This window comes from Manis pentadactyla, chromosome 14, assembly GCF_030020395.1.
Source record: "Manis pentadactyla isolate mManPen7 chromosome 14, mManPen7.hap1, whole genome shotgun sequence".
NCBI classification, from domain to species: domain Eukaryota; kingdom Metazoa; phylum Chordata; class Mammalia; order Pholidota; family Manidae; genus Manis; species Manis pentadactyla.
In genome coordinates, this window is record NC_080032.1 from 38,766,366 (window position 1) to 38,786,858 (window position 20,493).

Here is a 20,493-nt window from a genome sequence, read left to right on the forward strand (position 1 = left end):
ACCCATGTGGTGTAGACATGGAGAAATGCAAATATGTGGCCCAGATTGATGATTAATGTACCTTGAATGCCTAGATTCATGATCTGATGGCATAGGTGCTTTTTGATGGCTACATATAACAACAACAAAAAAGTATTTTAATCACATATTCTTGAAATTCAAAAAGTCAGTAAAAACCTGTTTAATCCTGACACATTCTTTGGGGCCCACAGGTCTGGAATACATAACATTTAAAAATCGGACTTCTTTGGCTTCCTAAATTCCATTATGTCCTCTTAAACTTCTGTTTCTCAAACCTTGCTACTAGGATGTATTTGTCATACACCAGAAACAAACAGAATAACCCCCAACAGTGTGTAAGATCCAACTGAGTCTGGAAAGAGTTCCCCCAGTCTCTGTAGCTCTAGAGGCTGGGCAGTCCTGGTGGGCCTCCCTGGGGAAGTAGTGCCAGTGCATCAGTTGCTGGCCAACCCACGAAGTAGGAACAGAATGAACTCCAGAGGAGTCCCAGCTGATGGGAGGAAACCCACTCTGACCATAACGGCAAATGTCACAGGGGCCAGCAACAACAACAGCTAGAAGCAGGGAGAAGTATTCATGTCTAAGGGTTTCACCGCCACCCTGATAGCTCTATGCCCCCTCCTTTTCTGTGCAGCTTGCTGGCTCTGCCCAGTAAAAAGTGGGGATGGATTCAGCCTCATGGAAAGAGAGAAGGAAAGGGACAAAGCTTCCATTAAGGATAAAATGACTTCTTCATTCACGGGGTCCACAGCAATAAGAGTGGTGCAATTTTTTCTTTCTTGTCGGTAGGAAGTCACACACCTGCCTGGGCTCATTCACTAAAGCAGTGGTTATAGGTTTTTGGTACATAGGAGAATCACCTGAGGACTTTTAAAAATCCTGATGTCCAGTCTATTACCTAGATAAATAAATCAGAATCTCTGGTGAAAGGCTCCATGTCTAAATATTTTTTAAAGCTCTCAAAATAATTAAAAAAAAAAAGTTTGAGAACCAGTGTACTAGCCCAGTGTCCCTTAAATTTTAATGTGCATCTCGATCTCCAAAGGGTGTTGTTAAAATGCAAATTCCAATTCAGTAGGCCCAGGTGGTGTCTAAAGGTTTGCATTTCTGAAAAGCTCCCTAGTGGGGCCAATGATGCTGAGCCAGGGTCCACTCTCTGAGCAGCAAGTCCCTGGAGAACTACCTCATTCAAATAGTTGCAACCTCTCTCTCCCCTGTTTATTTAGGAGTGTTTGTGGTTGACAGTGGATGGGATCATGATTTAGTCTCTGATATTTTCTCTAACTAGGAAAATCACACTCCTCTCACGCCTCTATAGCAAATCAGCTTATTTCATGTGTTAAGCAAAACAGAGGTATGGTCAAGGGAAGGTACATACTTTCATATACTGAGATGGCAGTTTCAAGTTTTAGAGCAGTCCAAAAATCACACATAAGGATTCCTTGGGTTATAGGGAACCCCAGCATATGTGGCTGAGATTTATCTCCCCTAACCTCTTTCTGTAAGACAGAAACAGACTTACTTCAATAGAAACAGCTGTCGGAGGCACAGGCGTGTACTGGGGAATGTAGGTCCCTTGCATAGGAGCCGCAGCAGTCATATACTAGAGGGAATCAAAGAAAAATGCATTTGAACTTGGGATTGCAACCAGAGAGAAAAGTACACATCACATGAGACTGTTTCAGGTGTGTGGTCCATGGCTGGTGCATGATGAAGTCAAACTATATTTTGACCAAAAACAAGGCAGTTCTATCAGCACAGAAAGACCTTGTTGACTGATTCAGTACCAACCACAGCCTACATCCATACTCTCAGTACACATAAATATCTACCCCCACATTCCCTCATTTTGTCTTTTTCAAACATTCTATATCAATTTCCAAACACTTCATTTTCACAACTAAAACATAAACTCTAGGAAAGCAGGGATGATGTCTGTTTGGTTTTGCTTTTTCCTCCATTTTATTGCTTGCACCTTCCCACAGTAGGCTCTCAACAAATTATTTGTTGAATGAATGAATCATTGTATTGTTAGCACATTTCTTTTTTAACTAAAAAGAAAATAGCAAGAAATACTTATGAAGCAATATTCAGAATTGGCCAATGTTATCTTGTATCATTTTTGTGTCACAATTATATACATATATAAATAAGTGTTGCAGATGATGTGGAAATTTCCTTTGTTTCCTTTCCCTCACCCTAGTCGCATGTCATTGTCAGTATTTCCTTTTCAACTCCTTTAATTCTCCAAATTTTCTTCATCTGGATGAACAATGAAACAGTCAAATCATTTTTCACTAAGTTGTAGTTTTCAGTAAAATATGAGTTGGGAATAACATGTATATTTTTTCAATGCAGAAAGAGAACCCCAGAAAAATGACCTACTCACCTACGTAAGCAGAGAGCATGAACCACAGTCCTATTTCTAATACACATTCACTCTGCAAATTTGAAGATGTAATCTCAGAATGGAATTGCTCTATGGAATTCACTCTGTTCCTGAGTTTCTACGTTTGACCAATGTCACAAAACTTCAAAACCAGAATCATCTCATCAAGACAGGGTTTCTCAATTCATGAAAATTATAGGAATGATTTTTTTATTCCTCTGATTCTTTATTTTTCTAAATCTGCTGAGTTCATATATTAACAGCATGTGTGAATACACAAAACCTAAATTACTATATTTTAGATGTCTTGGCCTTTCTACTGAAGACGCATGATGGCTCTGAATCAAGGGAAATATCTGAATGGGGCTTAGCTCCTCAGTTTTTTAATATTCATGAAGAATTACAGCAATAACAACCACCTTTGGAATAAATGCATCTCCACCCTAAACTAAGCACTGTCCTGCTAAATCTATTTGCTAAAAATAGAGACAGCCTTAGCTACATGGAACAAACCAACCTGTTGTCTGGAATCCATGTGTTGCTACTAAGAACAAACTGAGTGCAATTCATCTCTGTATAAAAACAACCTTGCCAAGTGGACCAAGAGCAATTGTTTGAATGGTGGGGGCTGGGGTGGGGGGAGATTACTAGTTTAGCTTTACATTGAAATTATCAGAGACTCATTACTCTTCTATTAAAATTGTCCAGACTATCAACTCCTTAAAAGCATGGGCCAAATTTTATGTCTCTGTGCTTTCAGACACACCATGCAATATTTGTTACTCAATAATTGTTCAGAAGCTGAATAAAAGGATACAAGAAGAAAGTTCCCATTTCTAATTACAATCACATGCCTCTTCACCACTGACAATCCTGAGTTTATTATAAGTATTAATTTCACTACCGTATAATGTGTTTGCATAACCTTTAAACAAACACTTTAGCCAACTCTGTTCATCTTTGTCTTGTGTCTTCACAGGCAGACAGTATTCAGGTATCTGATTGCTATTAATTTTGCAAATAAGTACAGAACTCTGGGGTTACATTTCAGCAAATATCATTTCACATCTAGAACCCTATGGCAGGTGTCTGCCTTGACAACAAAACCTTTCTAGAAAGTATGTTGGGCATAACAATTCCTTGACTACTTCAGACAGGTGGTTTACCTATGTCATATAGGGTTTAAAAATCCTTTAATTTAGCATTCTCTACAATGTATTATTTTTAGAATGCTAGCAACTGAGAAGGAAAAAAAAACTCTGTGTTCCAGTGCATTTAAACAATGTTGCATAATGTATCTTCTTCTTTGATATTGACATATTAAAAAAGAAAACTGAGAAATCATGTTCCTCAGAAGCCTATTTAAAGGTGATTAAACCATAACTTTAAAACTTTTTTTTTGGTAAGCACCAACTAATTTTGCTTAGAACTAGTGTTCTAATGAACAGACCTTAGAAAATGTTTCTTTAATTGAATCTCAAAAATCCTAGTAGATTTGTAGAAAGGAAGAGGTGGGTGGAGGGGGGTTGTGTATTTTTTGCAAACTACAATATTATGTTAGCAAAGAGATGATATATTGTGGATTGTGTTATACCCTTTGGTCATGTTTTCTAAGATTTACAATATACTAGTAAACGGATACTCCCTCACTGATTTGCGTATTCCAGAGTTAATAATTCTCAGCTTTACATCTGGGCCTAATGAGTGTGTATGTGTGTTCTTTGCATAAGAAGAGACTTTGAGGGCATCCAAAGAGACTTTGAGGGCATCCACCTGCAGGACTCCACCGTGCTCTGTCCCTTCTGTGCTGTCTGCATCTCTAAGGAGCTGTTTCTGGGAACTTGGACATGGCCCTGGGCCATACAGAGCAATGTTCACTAGTTCACATGAGACTCTACCTCATTTTTAGATCTCCTTTGCCAAACTAGAGCTCTCTGGCAGTGTCATTAATGAAAAGCATTTACATGATTCTTAGCTAAACTTCTTCAAATGACTCTGAGTTATTCAAAACCTAATCTGTCTTTTTCTCAGTAAAACAATCAGGAAATCTTCCTGAATCTCATGGCATTCAATAAAGTTGTGAACATGGCCAAAACTGAACAGTTAATGGTATAAATTCATTCTCAGCTTCTTTCCAGAATAGTGCTGAGAGTTAGGAAGGATGGTTCACCCATTTTATAGATCGAGAAGCTGAGATCCATAAATAATATGAATATACTTCAGTTCTTCTGACCCATGACTTAGCACACTTCTCAGTCGACTTTGTTACTTTTTAAGTTAAGCAAATGAGATCCTAAGAGCTTCTTTTTGTACTTTATCACATCATATAGATATCAACTTGTTTTTTCTTATCAGATTTTAATAACTGGAATTCCAATTAAGTAATAGGGAATAACATGCCTTTGATTGACATTTTTATGGTCATTTAATTTCCGTACATTTTTTATTTTACTTTATACTCAAAATACCTCATTTGAGGAGGGCCACCTCATATGCTTAACTTCTTTTATGATGAGTTACTTTTAGGCTGCTCTTCAATAGAACCAATAGAGATTTAACTGTATAAATGAGATCAGCTCAGTTAAATGTGTCATGGGTGTGTATTTTTTGTTGTTTTTTTTTGTCACAAAAAACCTCATAGACACAGCTGGGGAACATTGTTGACAATTAAGCATAGACTTATTTTAAACAAGTCCATGCTATGGAGATTTATGTCCTGTAAGACTATTATCTCTGAGTGAACTTTTGCAATAAAACTCTTCTGTGGTTGACATATATTTTCTAGGGTAAAGTCTCAAGAAGTGACAGCCTTGCAGGATTAGGAGCAAGTGCTTACAGGAAATTGCTACAGCTATGTGTAAGATCAACTCTCAGCTTTAGGTAATTGGTGACAAATAACTCTGAGCTTTCTCTGCAAGCGCCCAGTTTGATTTCCTTAAGAGCACAGATAAACTACAGTCAGACTTAATAATCCAAGCTGCACAAACATTGTTTGGATCTGGGTGCCTCAGAGACTGCTTTCATTTTATCCAGCTAACAAATGACAACTGACTAAGAGAATGACCTGTGATGTAAAAAAAAAAAAACAAAAAACCCGCCCCTTTGACTTGAATAATTCCTGAAGATTACTTATTAAAACCATTAGAAAACTAGATACATATATATCCTTTAAGCTCATTTACTTAATTGGTACTTCTCAAAAGCTAGAAAATACCTGCCAAAATTCTTGCAGGAGTACAAATCCTTTTGCATTTTGTTTTTGACACAACAGCTGATGGGAACCACATTATAAGATGATAAAGATAAACGGACAAGTCCTTACAGTAGTTCCTTGTTTGTTGCATCTCAGTTTTGACATTAATGAATAAACGTTATTTCTTAGGTAAACAGCTTGATGATTTTTACATATTTTGAAAGCACCAGATTTTCACATGTAAGTCTGTAGGAGAACTAACCAGCCATTTTCAAACCCACAGAATAAATTCCAGACTCCACTACTTGTTCCAAGAAGTCTAGACACTGCATCACCAAGATAGTTACACAAAGAGAGAAGAAAAAAATGGTGAAATTGGAGAGTAATTGTGTGTTTTTGCCCATTTAAGTCAGAACAAACTGTTTCTGTTATTGTAGAATCATTGATTATTTCCAAGGAAACAAACAGAACTCCAAATTTTTAGTTCTGGATTTACTTTCTCTTCCCCCACCAAAGCAAAACAAATGTTTTATATTACTTCCTGTGCATAAATTTTTCATTTTAATTATTTGTAGAGTAGGGGAGTGGCAAAGAACTTCCCACATTTTAAATTTCTGGAATTCTCTAAATAATTTATCAAACTTGTTCATTTGGAGTTATCACTATACTGTTTATATTTTAAGTCAGTACTTCTAGTTCTGGCTATAAAATTCTTTTTCTTTAAAAAAAAAAAAAAACTGATTAACAAATTTTAGAAAAGAAAGCTGTCCAGGTCCTAACAAACCCAGAAAATTGATGAGGAGGATATAGTAAAGTTGAAAAAATACACCTCAGAAAGGAAGATGAGCAGAAGAAAAAGTAGTGATTGTGGTAGATGATGCTAACAGTATGCACTCTGAGTTCCTTTTGAAATCATCTAGTATGAAGTTTCTTCTAAAAAAGGAAGTTTGAGGACATAGGGAACAACCTGAGTTATGATTCATCATGGTTGGGTGAATGGCTGGCATAGTGTTTCCTCAGATGGAGGAATGCTGAAGTTTCGAGGGTCATATTTCTTGGATTTATAAAATCCTACTACCTCAGAGTATTGGGGAGCAATACCTGGCCCGGGGGTGGCAGATTGTTATCATTTCACATGCTTGCTTTCAGTAAGTGGTCATAGCTAGAATGCTCCCAAAGTCTCCATGTCACTGAATGGAAGGGAGACAGACCGTCCCTGAGAGAAAGAGAGCCAGAGAGGATCCCTTTGAGAAACAAGGGTGCCCACTAGGGCCTGATGAGGCTGGGCTCCGACCTGGACCCCTACTGCTCAGGTCTTCTACCTCTGCCTATGAAATGTTTGGAGAGTGGAGTGGATCCCCATCTAGAATGGTAAGAGTGTATTCTTTAACAACATTTCAAGTATTAGTTTATAAAGTGGACTACTTGCTTTTTAAAGTCCTAACATAGAAACAACAAAGTAGGCAGTTGTGATTAATGAGATAATTATCCCTGAAGGTGGAAGTGAAGATAGCACATATTTCACTACTGGGAGTAAAAGCACTTAAAGATGAAAGGCCAGTAGATAGCTTGATAGAAATGAGGGCCCAGAATTCTTAGTAGTATGTAACCTATATTAACCCATCTAGTTCCCCAGAATAGTACTAAATATAACCCACAGAGAGGTGTGCACTAAACTATGAAACAAAAAATACAGTTTGTCATCACTGCATTCTTGAGTACGGGCCATTTGATGGAATCATACAGAAAAGAGAGGAATGATAAAGAATCCTGGAGGTTGTTCTCAGCTTGGAAATTTAAAAACCTCACCCCCAGTGAAAGGGAGAATTAGTCATTCCCATGGGATCACAGGCTATGGAGGCCTTCAATTTTGTAGAAAAAGCAATTTTCATGTTTGTCCTGGGGGAAAAAAAAATCTATAGAGCCCATTAGGTTCAACAATGTGCCCAGATCATTGTGGTAGCAATAAAATTAAAATTAAAGGTAATAGTGTGGAAATGTAGTTGATTAAGAAACTGTCTTAAAATTTGAACTAAACAAAACTCTATGTAGACACCATAACTTCTCTCCTTCCCCCTCTGCAAAGTTTTTGTGATATGTAACATGAAATGTAAAGAAAGATGGGTCAGAGGAGAGACCCAGTGGACCACAAGACCACTCAGGAGCTAAACATAACAACTGAGTCAGATAAAAAATGAAAGCTAGTTGTACATTAGATTGTAGAATGGAGGCCACTATGAAAGGGTGTTTACAGCAGAGTAGTGGAAATGAAAGACTCATTGGGTTCAACAGAGAATGGGAGGTGAGTAAGAAGGAAAGAATATAAGAAGATATTATGAAAAACCTTATGCCAATAAATTTGACAACTTGGATAAAATTGGCAAATTCACTGAAGAGCACAGTTTAGCAAAAGTGACACAAAAAGAAAAAGAAAACCTAAATAACTCTATATCAACTAAAGAAGCTACATTCATAATCCAAAGTCGTCTCATAGTAAAATATTTTCATCTGGCTTCTCTGGTGAATTTTCCAAACCATTAAGGAATAAATAATAACAATCTTGTATAAATTCTTCCAAAGAAGACTGTAAAGAAGGGACACTTCCCAACTCAACTGATTTTATGAAGCTAGCATACTCCTTATACCAAAATTTGACAGGAGCACTATAAGAAGGGAAAACTATAGCCCAATATCTCTCATAAACATTTATACAAACTTCCTAAAAAATTTCTAGCTAATTAATCCTATGACATATGAAAAATATATATACCTCCATTCCAAGTGTGATTTATTTCAGAATTGCAATGTAGGTTTAACATTTGAAAGTCAATCAGTATTAATTCACCAATCAACATTTATTCACTGATGGAATAAAGAAAGACATTGTATGATCAACTCAAAAGACTCAGAAATATCTTGATGCATTCTAAAACCTGAATATGACAAAATGTCTCTGCATACTAGGAATAGATGGAAACTAGGAATAGAAATCTATATACAAAAATCATAGAGCTGACAACACAAGTTAATGGTGACATGTTGCATACTTTCTATTCGAATTTTAGAATTAGAAAAACGTACAGCATCATCTCTTATAATATTATTTTGGATGTTCCAGACAGTACAATGAGACAAGAAAAAGAAATGGAAGGCATAAAGATGGAAGAGACTATCGTTATTCACTGATGATGTGATTGATATATAGACATTCCAAAGATATATTTTTAAAAAATTATTAAGATTAAAAGGGGAATTTAGCAAGGTTGCTGGGTACATGTCAGTGGAATAGTTGTATGTATATATATACACAGCAGACAATTAAAAATTCATTAAAAATACTATATAGATAGCATAAAAAATATCATACCTAGAAATAACCCTTATAAAAAATCATGAAAACTTCTATACTGAAGATTAGAAAGCATTGATGAGAGAAATTAAATAAGACCTAAATAAATGGAGAGGTACATCACATGCATCATGGATTAGAAGTCCCAAGATTGTTAAAATGTTAATTCTCTTAAAAAGAATCTACATATTGAATGCAATTCCCATTGAAATCCAAACAGATTTATTGGTAGAAATCAGTGAATTCCTTTTACAGTGAAAATGCAATGCAAAGGATCTAAAATATCCAAGACAATTTTGGGAAAAAAACAAGGTTGGAGGATATATACTACTAGATATAAGGATTTACCAAAAAGTCATGGTAATTTAGTATGATATTGTTATAAGGATAGAAAAATGGACTAATGAAACATAATAGAGAATCTAGAAACAAATATATATATAGCCACATGTTTTATATGTATACAGTCACTGTGATTCAATGTGGGAAAGAATGATATTTTCAATAAATGATTCTGGATCAGCTGTATATCTCTATAGGAAAAATGATCCCTGATTCTTACCTTATACCACACACAATAGTAACTAGAGATAGATTGTTGGTGTAAATATAAAAGCTATAATACATATTTTCAAAGAAAATAGGAAAAAGACTTCAAGATATTGGGAATAGCAAATATTTCTTATATATGACTCAAAAAATACTAATCATAAAAGAAAAGATTAAATCAACTTCATTAAAATTAAGAACTAATTATCAAAAGATTGAAGAAAGTTATTTACAACACATATTTCTGAAAATAATGTATATATAGAATGTCTTATACAGAAAACACATATTTTTTTTAAATCCACAAATCAGGAAGAGTACAGAAGACATTTTTAAAAATGAGTTTGAATCAACTATCAATATATGTAATAATTTAGGTTAAACTCTAGGGAATTATGCTGAGAAAAATATTCCTATAGATTATGTACTATATAATTCCATGTAATAAAATTTTTTTATATGACAAAATTTTAGAAATGGAGAACAGATTAGTGGTTGTTAGGGATTAGGGACAGGGACAGGGAGTAATAGGGTTGTACGTATGGTTATAAAAAGGCAACAGGAGGGATCTTTGTGACACTGAAACTGTTCAGTATCTTGACTATGGTGGTGGATAAAAATGTCTGTATAGTAAAAAGTTGTACTGAACTTAACACACATACAAATGAATCTAAGTAAAACTGGGCACATCTGAGTGAAATTTGTGGAATGTGTCAATATCAGTATCCTGTTTGTGCTTTTATATTACAGTTTTGTAAAATACTAACATTGGGGGAAATTAAGACAATTATATAAGGGATCTGTATATGTTATTTCTTACAACTGCATGTGAATCTACAATTACCTCAAAAAAATTCAATAAAAGCAAAAAAATAATTATCACCAACACATACATATGTGTGTGTGCATGTACATGTGTGTGTAGATATACTAACCCACTGGGTGCATAGTAGTACGGCTTATTAATGGTAAAGAATTAAAAGTCTCTGCAAAGTAATGACCTCTTCAAATGAGAGAGGCTGTTGAGGTCAAATCAACATTTATTTCAATCAATCTCTAAATCTGAAAGCACCAAGGATAAGTCAGTTTAACAGATGACCTGCCTGACCCATTATCTGGATAGAACTTCCAGAAACTTATCGGGACACACAGCCCAACAAGTAACGTCCTCAGCCTCTTCAGGCTCATGTAATCTTTTCTCTAGGAGGCCAGGCTTATTTCTTTATTTTGGAAATGAAAGAACCGAGGACTATTTCAAGAAGATAGATGAGTGAACTAAGAAGTCCTTAATGTTCCTGGAAGATTGGTTGTTTTCTTCTTAAGTCTGAGACTAAACATGAATTGGGCTAGGTAAAGATGTTTCAGCCAAAGCAAAATGGAATGCACCCAGGCTGCCACACTCCCAATAAATTCCATTTCCACACAGCACATTTCCTTTCCACCATCTCAGGCCCACACACCATGAACACCAGTGAACTAGACCAGACAACATGACTTGACAAGAGGAGATGCTGAGCGTGCCCTTAAATGTCCTTCAAAAGAATCTAGTCTCCACAAGAAACTCAACAAACAGGTTCTTTTCATAATGTGTGTGCTTGTTTTTTTTTTTTAATGTCCTGAAGAATATTTAATGGCACAGATAAATGTTCACAATATAAATTTTTTTTTTGGTATCATTAATCTACAATTACAGAAAGAACATTATGTTTACTAGGTTCCCCCCTTCACCAAGTCCTCCCCACATACCCCTTCAAAGTCACTGTCCATCTGTGTAGTAAGATTGTGTGCTTGTTTTTTAGTCAAGAGACTTACAAATATGGAACTTGATCTACTCAGCTAGTTAGAATATTCATATTAGAGATTGATCCAAGATGGGTGGGAAAAAAATGAAGTTGAGTAGGGAAGAAGGCAGGAAAGAAAGAAAAAATGAAGCAGCATTCTAAATACAGAGGGAAGAATAGAAAACACCAACAAATTGGAAACAGCAAACAGCTTAAAGCTATTTGAGAAAAATACTTCCAGGAGCCAGACATACTTAGGAAAATAAAGCATATTTAAGGGTTAATATTCTATACATATGAGAAAATATAACTTTGGCAATAAAATAATGTAATGGAGGAGTGTCCTCTGGGGTGCAGACATTATCATTCTTGCCTCCGAGGATATGAAGAGTTCAAAGTAAAGAGCCAAGGACGAAAGGAGCAGAACTGAAAGGAAATAGATCTTCTGGTGCCAGAGCCCAGATTCTACTCTTTGCAACCAGAAAAGAAAAATAGTTTGTTTGATAACAGCTGTCAAACAACAGAGGTATAAGGATATTATCTGGGGTAAATTTCAACCCACTCCCACGGAGTTCTTAGAATTACTGGGACCTACATCATCTCACTTATGTTGCCTTTGCCCAGTTCTGCCACTCAGGGTGGTGCTCCTTTTGTTATTTCCTTTCTCTGTACCTTTCTTGTTTCTGCTGTGTTCTAACTTCTTTCTATCTTCCTACAACACACATCCAAAACTTGTCTCCCAAACTGAGCTCAAGTACCAAATTCCTATATGAAGGCTTGCTATAGTTCCAAAATTGGGAATAATAATGCTCTCCTATGTCATCTGACAGCTTGCTATCTGCATACTTCTGCAGCTCTTAGCAATCAAACCATGGATGCTTCTAGAGGGATTATGCCTGATTTATCATGGTTGGCACTTACTTGTTGAATGGATGAATGAATGAATGAATAATGAATATGTGAATGAATAATCAGCACTCTGGATGAAAAACTCAAGCTGTGTAACTCACAGGAGCTATATATTTGTTCAAGGAAGAGCCCAGAAATCCAAATCTTTGTTTCGTCCTTGATATTTTTGATGTTTAATTTTATGTGTCAGGTTGACTGGGCTAAGGAGTGCTCAGATAGCTGGTAAAACATTATTGCTGAGTGTATTTGTGAGGATTTTCTCCAAAAGAGTTTAGCTTTGAATTGGTAGAAGACTGAGTAAAGTTTTCCCCAGTGTGGATGGAGATCCTCCAATTCACTGAGGGCTTGAATAGAACAAAAAGTGGAGGCACGGCGATTTCTCTCCTGCTGTTTTTGAATTGAAACGTCCATCCTCTGTTGCTTTCAGACACCAGAGCTTCTGATTCTTGAGCCTTTGTGCTCTGGGACTTATACCAGTGGTCATCTAGTTCTCAGGATTCAGACTGAAAATTTATCTCATTGGCTTCCCTGGTTGTCATTACATCACTAGCTTTCCTGGTTCTTCAGTCTGCAGACAGTAGACTGTGGGACTTCTTGGGCTCCCTGATTGCATAAGCCAATTCCTGTAAGGAGTCACTTCTTATCTACCTCTATCTATTCATCTATCATCTGCCTATCTACCTGTCTATCTATATATTTATCGATCTGTATCCTACTGGTTCTGGTTTCTATAGAACCCTAATACAATGCCTGTGCCACAAATTAATTAGTTAAGTGAATATGCTTACAGCATGTCTTCAAGTTTGGCATTTCTTTGGAAGTACATTATGGCATAAAAGAAAACTAATGAAAATTATTATAGAGGGAAGAGAGGAGAGTTTTCTAAGACTCACCAAAATTCTTTGATAGAAAATACCTAATATATGTGGGTACTCTTTATTGAGGCCTTCAAATATTGGGAACCTTAAAATGTTAAGGAAAGGCCATAGGCAGATGCATTTAGGAATCCAAAATGAAAGGACCACTTCAGGCTTGCATGACAACATCTCACCTGCATGAAGCAGAAATTTGGTATATGAATGGAAAACCAACGGATTTTGTAAGAACACCAGAAACTCTGGGAGAATAATGTTAGCTGAAAGGAGGCTTCTCTCTCTCTCTTCATTGCATAGTTAAGGACTGGATGAAGGGAACAAAATTAAAATTAAGGAAAGGGAACTCAGAGCCAGAAAAAAATATTGCCCTACATTCTACATGTATTTGAAAATGTATCCAATTATAAAACAATTAAAAAAAGAAATCTAACTGTATCAGGAATACGAGGAGGCAAGACACCAAATGTAGAAGTAAGGTCTTGCATCGCAGGACAGCGTATCATCTACAAGGAGATGATGGGCATGTCGGTGAAGGCTGGCGGTGTTCCACTGGGACGTATTCTGAAACTGAGGCTGAAGCTGGAATCGATGGCAATGAACTAATGCAGCTTTGAGGAAGAGATGGGCACTGGGCCAGGATAGAGAAGTAGCTGTAAGCCAGAAGCTCCATTTGTGATTAAAGAAGGGGAGGCTGATTTGTCAGAATGAATTAATGTGCAGGTTAGGGGTAAAAAAAAAAAAATGGAAGGAATTCACACATGGTATCCCTAATTTTCTCTGGGAAAATAGTGGCAAGTTCACTGCCCAAGAGTACTGGTGCAATGATTGTGATTCTTTTCACTGGGAGAGGTTGGGAGGTAACTATTTGGAATTATTTCACTGGAGAATCAGAGAGAGGGATGACCCAGGATACAGGAAAGAATCTCAAGTCCCAATATTATTATTTATGGTGGTAGAGAGGTGCTGGCAGGAGAGCAGCTGAAGTAATAATACACCATGTTTCCTTGGCTGGGGAGGGAAAGAATGGAAGGGGGCAGTGGATGGACCCAGTAGAAAAGGAGAGATGCAGGAGTGAAATGCTGATCAACAAATTTTAAGGTTTCAGGGGAGGTGCCATTCTGGTCAGGACCAAACTGTGGCCTTTGAGGTGGGTGGCTGGAGTGAAGGCCATCGGAATCAAGGGGGTTAAGGAATGTTGACACCATGGCATTAATGAGGCAGGAAGTGGGGCCAGGAGAAGACTAATGACAAAAGGTCATGTTGAATGTGGAAGCTGGTTAGGAGATCAATAGAGGATAGTAAAAAGAAGGGGGAGAAGGTGGCATCCAGGACCAGGGGCGTTATTCAAAGGGAGGAATTTGTACAAGGTCTGGAAGAGGAAACAGTGACATAGAAGACAATGAGCACCTCCTTCTAGCTCCACTGGTCACAAGAAAAACTGAAGTCTGCATTCAAGAGGGTGGTGGAGGAAGGACACAGTCTTTGGGAAAAACAGATTTTAGGTAAGACAGAAGGAAGAAAGAAGTTTTTGTATGGATCATGAGGATGTAGAGGAAGTTATCTTTGGGTTTTAAAAAGTGCTTCAGAAGGATACAGAGGAAGAAATGCCTTATAAGGTCAGTAGTAAACATATGGTGCATTGGGCCAGCAGTATGGAATGCCTTGGGAATAGACCATGTGAGGGTAGAAACCCCAGATGACCAATGAGAATGGTAATTCAGGAGTTGAGGGCGGGAGGCCTGTTGGCATTTGTTCATCTCCAAGTTCCAGCCAGGCCAGGTGAGATCTCAGCTGGTTTCACAGGCTGATACATAAATGTCTGTAAGTAATGCTGAAACTATTACTTGTTGGATATATAAATAATTTTTCTTCTTTTTTTTCCCCACCCACTTATTGCTAAAGCCTGCTCACACTTGAATGTTGGAAAAAAAGACTGCTCATTTAAACTCAGGTTCATTCTAAACCTAAGCAGATGTTCCCTCTATGAAACTGTATGAAATGAGTAATCTTGAAAAATACTCATTAGAAACCACCTTTTTTGTTGTTATTCCTGACTCACTGGAGCCTCCACAATTTCCTAATGGTTAGAGAAGTGATATCTATGATGTCCTCTCATTGTTGTTGTTGATCAAAAAACATCCTCTGAAAGATACCCAATCCTTTCATCCATGTAATAATCCAGCAGCATAACTGACCTTTTTTCTCTTGGTTTTCTATCTTGTTCTTTGTCTTTATGATTGTTATTGTTTTTTGAGAATTTAGTTATACTTTGGGGCATATTTAACACATCTATACAATATTTTTGGTGCTCTCAAATACACACAAAATACCTTTATTTTATCAGTGCATTCTGTTTATTTTCTGGCATTAAGATGCTTGACAATAAACTGATCTGGAGGCTGACTCACAGGCTACCACACTGTTAGAAGAACATCCAAAAAATACACTAGTCTAACATGATGCTTTCAAATATAGCAAATTAATGATGAACACAATGATGTTCAAGGTAAAGAGTCATGTATTCTAGAACAAAAACAGAGAGATTAAAAGATGGAAACCTCACTTTTTGAGAGGATTGTTGATAGACATTACAAAAGGATTTCTCAATTTTAGAGAAAGTTTACACCAGTATCAGTGCTTTTTTTTCAAAATAATCATTATCTATTTAACAATCAGGGTTTAAAGGTAATATTCCATTTAAGAGTTTCAAGGAAATGTGAATAAAAAGCTTAAAATCTCTGTAGAATAATAGCATGAGCCAATAAAACTAGGAAAATATGTCTATTCTGAATTGTTTAGCAGATAGTTAAGGAAGACCTGGGTTTGCATCTATAAATCTGTTTTCTTGTTACAAAATGGAATCAAACATTCATACTTAAGAGGTTTATTTTTTTTTTGAGAGCTATTAAGGAACTAATATGTATAAAGCTCTAAGCATAGGACTGGGTACATGTTAAAAACCTAGTAGATAGAAACTGTCATTACAATTGGTTTTATTTTTATTGGTTTTATTATTATGACAAGACTTTCATTATCTTAATAGTTTGGTAGAATCCAAAATCGGCTAGGCAGGAAATGCTCATTTATATTCTCAATGTAATAGACATTACATTACATTGATAAGGCACTTGGGGTGACAGATACTTAACCTACATGAAGAGGTAGTTACAAAGTGAGAAAATGGCAGGAGAAAAACATTTTCTTATGCTTCTGAGAAAGAGGCACAGAGGGTAGACCTGGAGGAGGCAGAGGAATCAGGGAGGGAGAGGAGCCTGGGAGCAGGATGGACCTGCATATATGGAGGGCGAGAGCTGGTTGGATCACACTGTGGGGAGGCCGCCAAAGGGACGCATCTTTATATTCAATTTGAGATTGTTTCACTGTCCACTATGTGTCCATCATTGAACATGACCTGAGTCTTCACTAATGTTATTCTGAGTAGGATTTTTGTAGGGAAACTGGAAAGGGGGTGAATTTCACATCTGAATCAACACAATGAGGAATAGAGAAAGCAGGTGGAGGTGAATATAATGCCCTCAAAAACTTAAATACCTAGGGCAGAAAGCTTGAATTTCCAAAGGGTATGGAGTTGGGGATTCTAGTCCATCTCATCTGGCTTCAAAACATTGGGGGACCCAGTGCCATCTGAGTTACATTCTTAAACAAAGAAAGTAAAATTGGATACAACTCAAAATGGGCTGAAAAGTTACTCCCATTAGAAACAGGTAAAAAGTAGTTCCAACAGGAAATAAAGCCAATGGATATGAAAATTAAATAAATAGAAGGACCAGAAATGCACTTTCTTGGGTGGTAACATGAAGGAAGTAAGGCAATCAAAGTCAAACAGAAAGAAAAATCCTAAAAATGTTACACTACTCAGTTTTTATCCTTTAGTTTTCCTTGGCCTGGTCCACCTCGTTCATCTCTGCTTGACTTCTTTGACTTAGATTTCAGTTTCTGCATAGGGCTGGGGACCAGGAGACACTCTTTCATTAACTCACAGACCTCTATGGATACTGTTTTCCTAGAACATTAACTACAGATTTTTCCTAGAGTTTTCATTCTCTTTTTCTCCCTTCTGACCAAAGGAATTGTTCCCCATGCATCATTCAAAAATCTTCATGAGAGCCAACTATGCTCAAGATGCAGTATTTAGTGGCAGATATAAACCCATCCTCTTAATGAATATCACGTGCACTTAGAGGAAATTAAAAAAATATCTATGGGTTTGGAATTTTTTCCAAATACTCGTAATTCTTATCTAAAGGATAGTTGATAGAACAGGAAGAAAAATTTAGAAAGAGGGATGAATGACTAAACTGTGACTCAGGATTAAAAGTAAAAATCAAAAGTCATACATGTAGATTCTAGACAGGAGGCTGCAAAGAACCATGGCAAGAAGACAGGTAAAGATAACTTTTTAATTTTCTTACCCATTTTCTTATTATTCCCCTTTCTCAATATTAACCCATATTTCCCCCCTTCTCAACCATTTAGTTAGAATGGGATCAACTCCACAATTCTTGTATCCTGACCGCTGGTCCAGAAATGGAAGAAAATAACCCTAGCAGAGCCAGTGAGTGTACTGGAGATGTTTACTGGAGTTTCTGGGAAAGGAAACATTATTAAAACATTATTATTTTTTTTTGTGGAGACTTCTAGAAGAGACTTTTCCTTTCCCTTGGCATAAAATCGTGTGACAACTGAGGTCGTCACAGGGACAACCACTGTGCTACCATGTCAGGGCAGGTCGGGTTCGTCAGGTGTGAGGCTATGGAGCGTGAGGACGACACACAGCTATGTAGAAAGAAAACAGGTTCTTTAGGGGCATTACTTGAACCAGCTTGAAATCAATGAATTTTTTTTTAATTAAACCATTTTGAGCTGAGTGTTCAATTACTTCTTGTGGTTGGGGAGGTCATGTGAATTTGGAAGGATAAATGAGTCAAAAGAGAAAATGAGTTAGAAAAATACACAACATCATCAGCCCTGATAGAACTGGCCAAAAACATATCAGGCCAGGGGAACTTAGGCCTCTGTGTTACCTAGTCTATTAGGCATTTTATCTTCTCTTCGAATGTCAATCAAACCATTGCAGACAGACCCTTCTCTGACACTGATAGCTGCCCCTTTTAAAAGTGTATCCAGATCCAATTTGTTTAATAACTTTAAATATTTTTCATTACTATCACCTCAAGAACATTTTCTAATTAGGAGGTTCTAATTAGTGGAATTTTTTGAGATCTCTGAGGAAATTCATATGGAAAATGACTGCCTTTATTCTGCATCTGCCTCACCAGTAATGTGGAAACAGTTATGCCTGAAATTCTATCACTGGGGTTAAATGTTAGCACATTCATAAATTGTTATTTTACCACATAATCAGTTCTGAAGAAGGAGTTGGGATAATATGGAGAAACAGGTTCAGGTTACTTCTGAGGAAGGAAAGAATGAATTGTAAGATTAGAGTTGATTGGGTTGGCCCCAGAGGTATAAAGTTCTGAGATACAGTCTTTCAAGTCTAGGAGAAAAGAATATAAAATGGAGTGCAAATGTAATTGAAAGAGGATGTTGAATAGTTTCAAACTATCACTTTATTTGTACTGACCTTGCACATGGCACTGAATACCAGAGCTAATGTATCCTGGCAGGATTTCTGCTACTGAACCTCTCCACTTTCGTACCTGGCTGGATTTCCCATCCCTTTCCAGTGTTACCAAAGGCTGGATTTCTCCAGGTACCGTTTGTCTACCTTGTCTGTTCTGTTAATTTGGGGAGACTGACTTCCCTATTTCTATCAGATCCCTTGCATAATCTTGGAACTCTTATGCTAAACTCAACTTAATATTTTAAATATCAAAGGCTACCTGAGAGGGAAGCGGATTTGAACATAGCCAGGTCTTTAATAAATGTTGCAATAGAAAACTTTGCTGTGGATTCTATGTATTCATTATTCTTTTAAATTGTATTCTGTGTTCCAAAGATCTTTTTTATAGGTTTTCCATATACAAAATCATCTCTGAGTAAAAAAAATAGAAAAATGATGGAATAAACCAAGTTAAGCAGGTACTTTTGTTTTCCTTTGGGTCGAGTCTTCTTTTTCTTTTTCCTCCTTCCTTATTTACATCAACTGCTCCTTGCCACGCCCCCAACCCCTTGCTAGACTTCTCAGTCTTTAATGTGCAAATATTTATTGTGAATCTGTAAGCATCACAAAGAAGACAAGGACAGTCTGCTACATCTCCCAGATGTTCTGGACCTTAGAACTTGTATTTTTTGAAGTACCTTAACCCTCATAAGACCAAGGAGCATTCTCTAGGACCCTGGTTTTCAAATTTGACTTTACATTGGAATCACCAAGGCAGCTTCAAAAAAACACTGATGCCTGGGTCCCACCTACAGGCAACCTGATTTAATCAGCCTGGAGTGTGGCCTGAGTGCTAGAATATTTAATGCTCCTCTGGTGATTCTAATATGTTACAAAATTGTGGATCTGCAAAATTGTAGATGTGCAACCACCACACGTTTGGGAAATGATGCTTAAATATGTTCCCCAAGGAAATCGATATTTCACATAAAAGACCAAAGAATAACAATCAAGCTTAAGTGCTAGATTTATGTTGAGTACTCCAAATTTCTATCAGTCTTCCGCAGAGTTTTATCATGCATTAAGAACAGGGAAGTAAAGCAGAAAAAAAATCCCCAAAAGAACTGAATACAACAGCGAAAGGCAGGGGAGATAGATAAATACATGCACAAGGAAGTTTCTTCCCAGTTCTACAGAGGATTCTTTCTTCAGGCACTGGCAGAAAAAAGGGATGAGGGGAGGGGGGAATGGAGAAAAGGAGAGGAGAGCCCAACTGTCCTCATTAGCAATGAGTCACAGTGAGTCTGCTGATAATGAAGGTCAACCCGAGTGTGAAACTGGGGACTCAGTTGAAAGCTTTGTTTCTAGTTTTACATATTTTAGAAATACAAACAGTGAATAATCAGGATTAGATGCTGCCAGTTACAAAAAGAACCTTAATATCCAAGTACGGTGTAATCCTCTTAGCTGTATTTGACACATTGGAAAATAAAAAGGACCAATTTAGTTTGCTGTCCTAATTACTAAAGACTCAAAGGAATGTGCTAGATAGACAGATGCTTACTGACAAGGTTTGATCATATATATATATATATATATCATATGAGTCTTGGTCCCTTTCCAAACAGAGCTTTAAGTTGTGACCTTCTTAAGACCTCTCTGAAATAACCTCACAGAAAGACCAGGAACACTTCATACCTATGAATTCCTGCAGTTATGTTTATGAATGAGTATGGCTCCCCCCTCCCAGACCAAGGGAGAGAATTGGACTCTCAGTCTGGTTTCTGGTCTCTATAATTCTGAAAGTATATCTTGATCACTAGCCATGCCATAGTGGATA

At 36.9% G+C, this 20,493-nt stretch overlaps 1 protein-coding gene across 17 annotated transcripts in view; it reads right to left on the reverse strand.

The window, feature by feature from the left end:
- Positions 1–20,493, reverse strand: part of RBMS3 (RNA binding motif single stranded interacting protein 3) — a 1,308,700-nt gene that overhangs the window by 16,278 nt on the left and 1,271,929 nt on the right. For all 17 annotated transcript variants that reach the window (XM_057491391.1, XM_057491386.1, XM_057491384.1 and 14 more), the window contains one exon: positions 1,544–1,624. In XM_057491391.1, the coding sequence (XP_057347374.1) occupies positions 1,544–1,624 (81 nt within the window). The remainder of the gene's footprint in view (positions 1–1,543; positions 1,625–20,493) is intronic.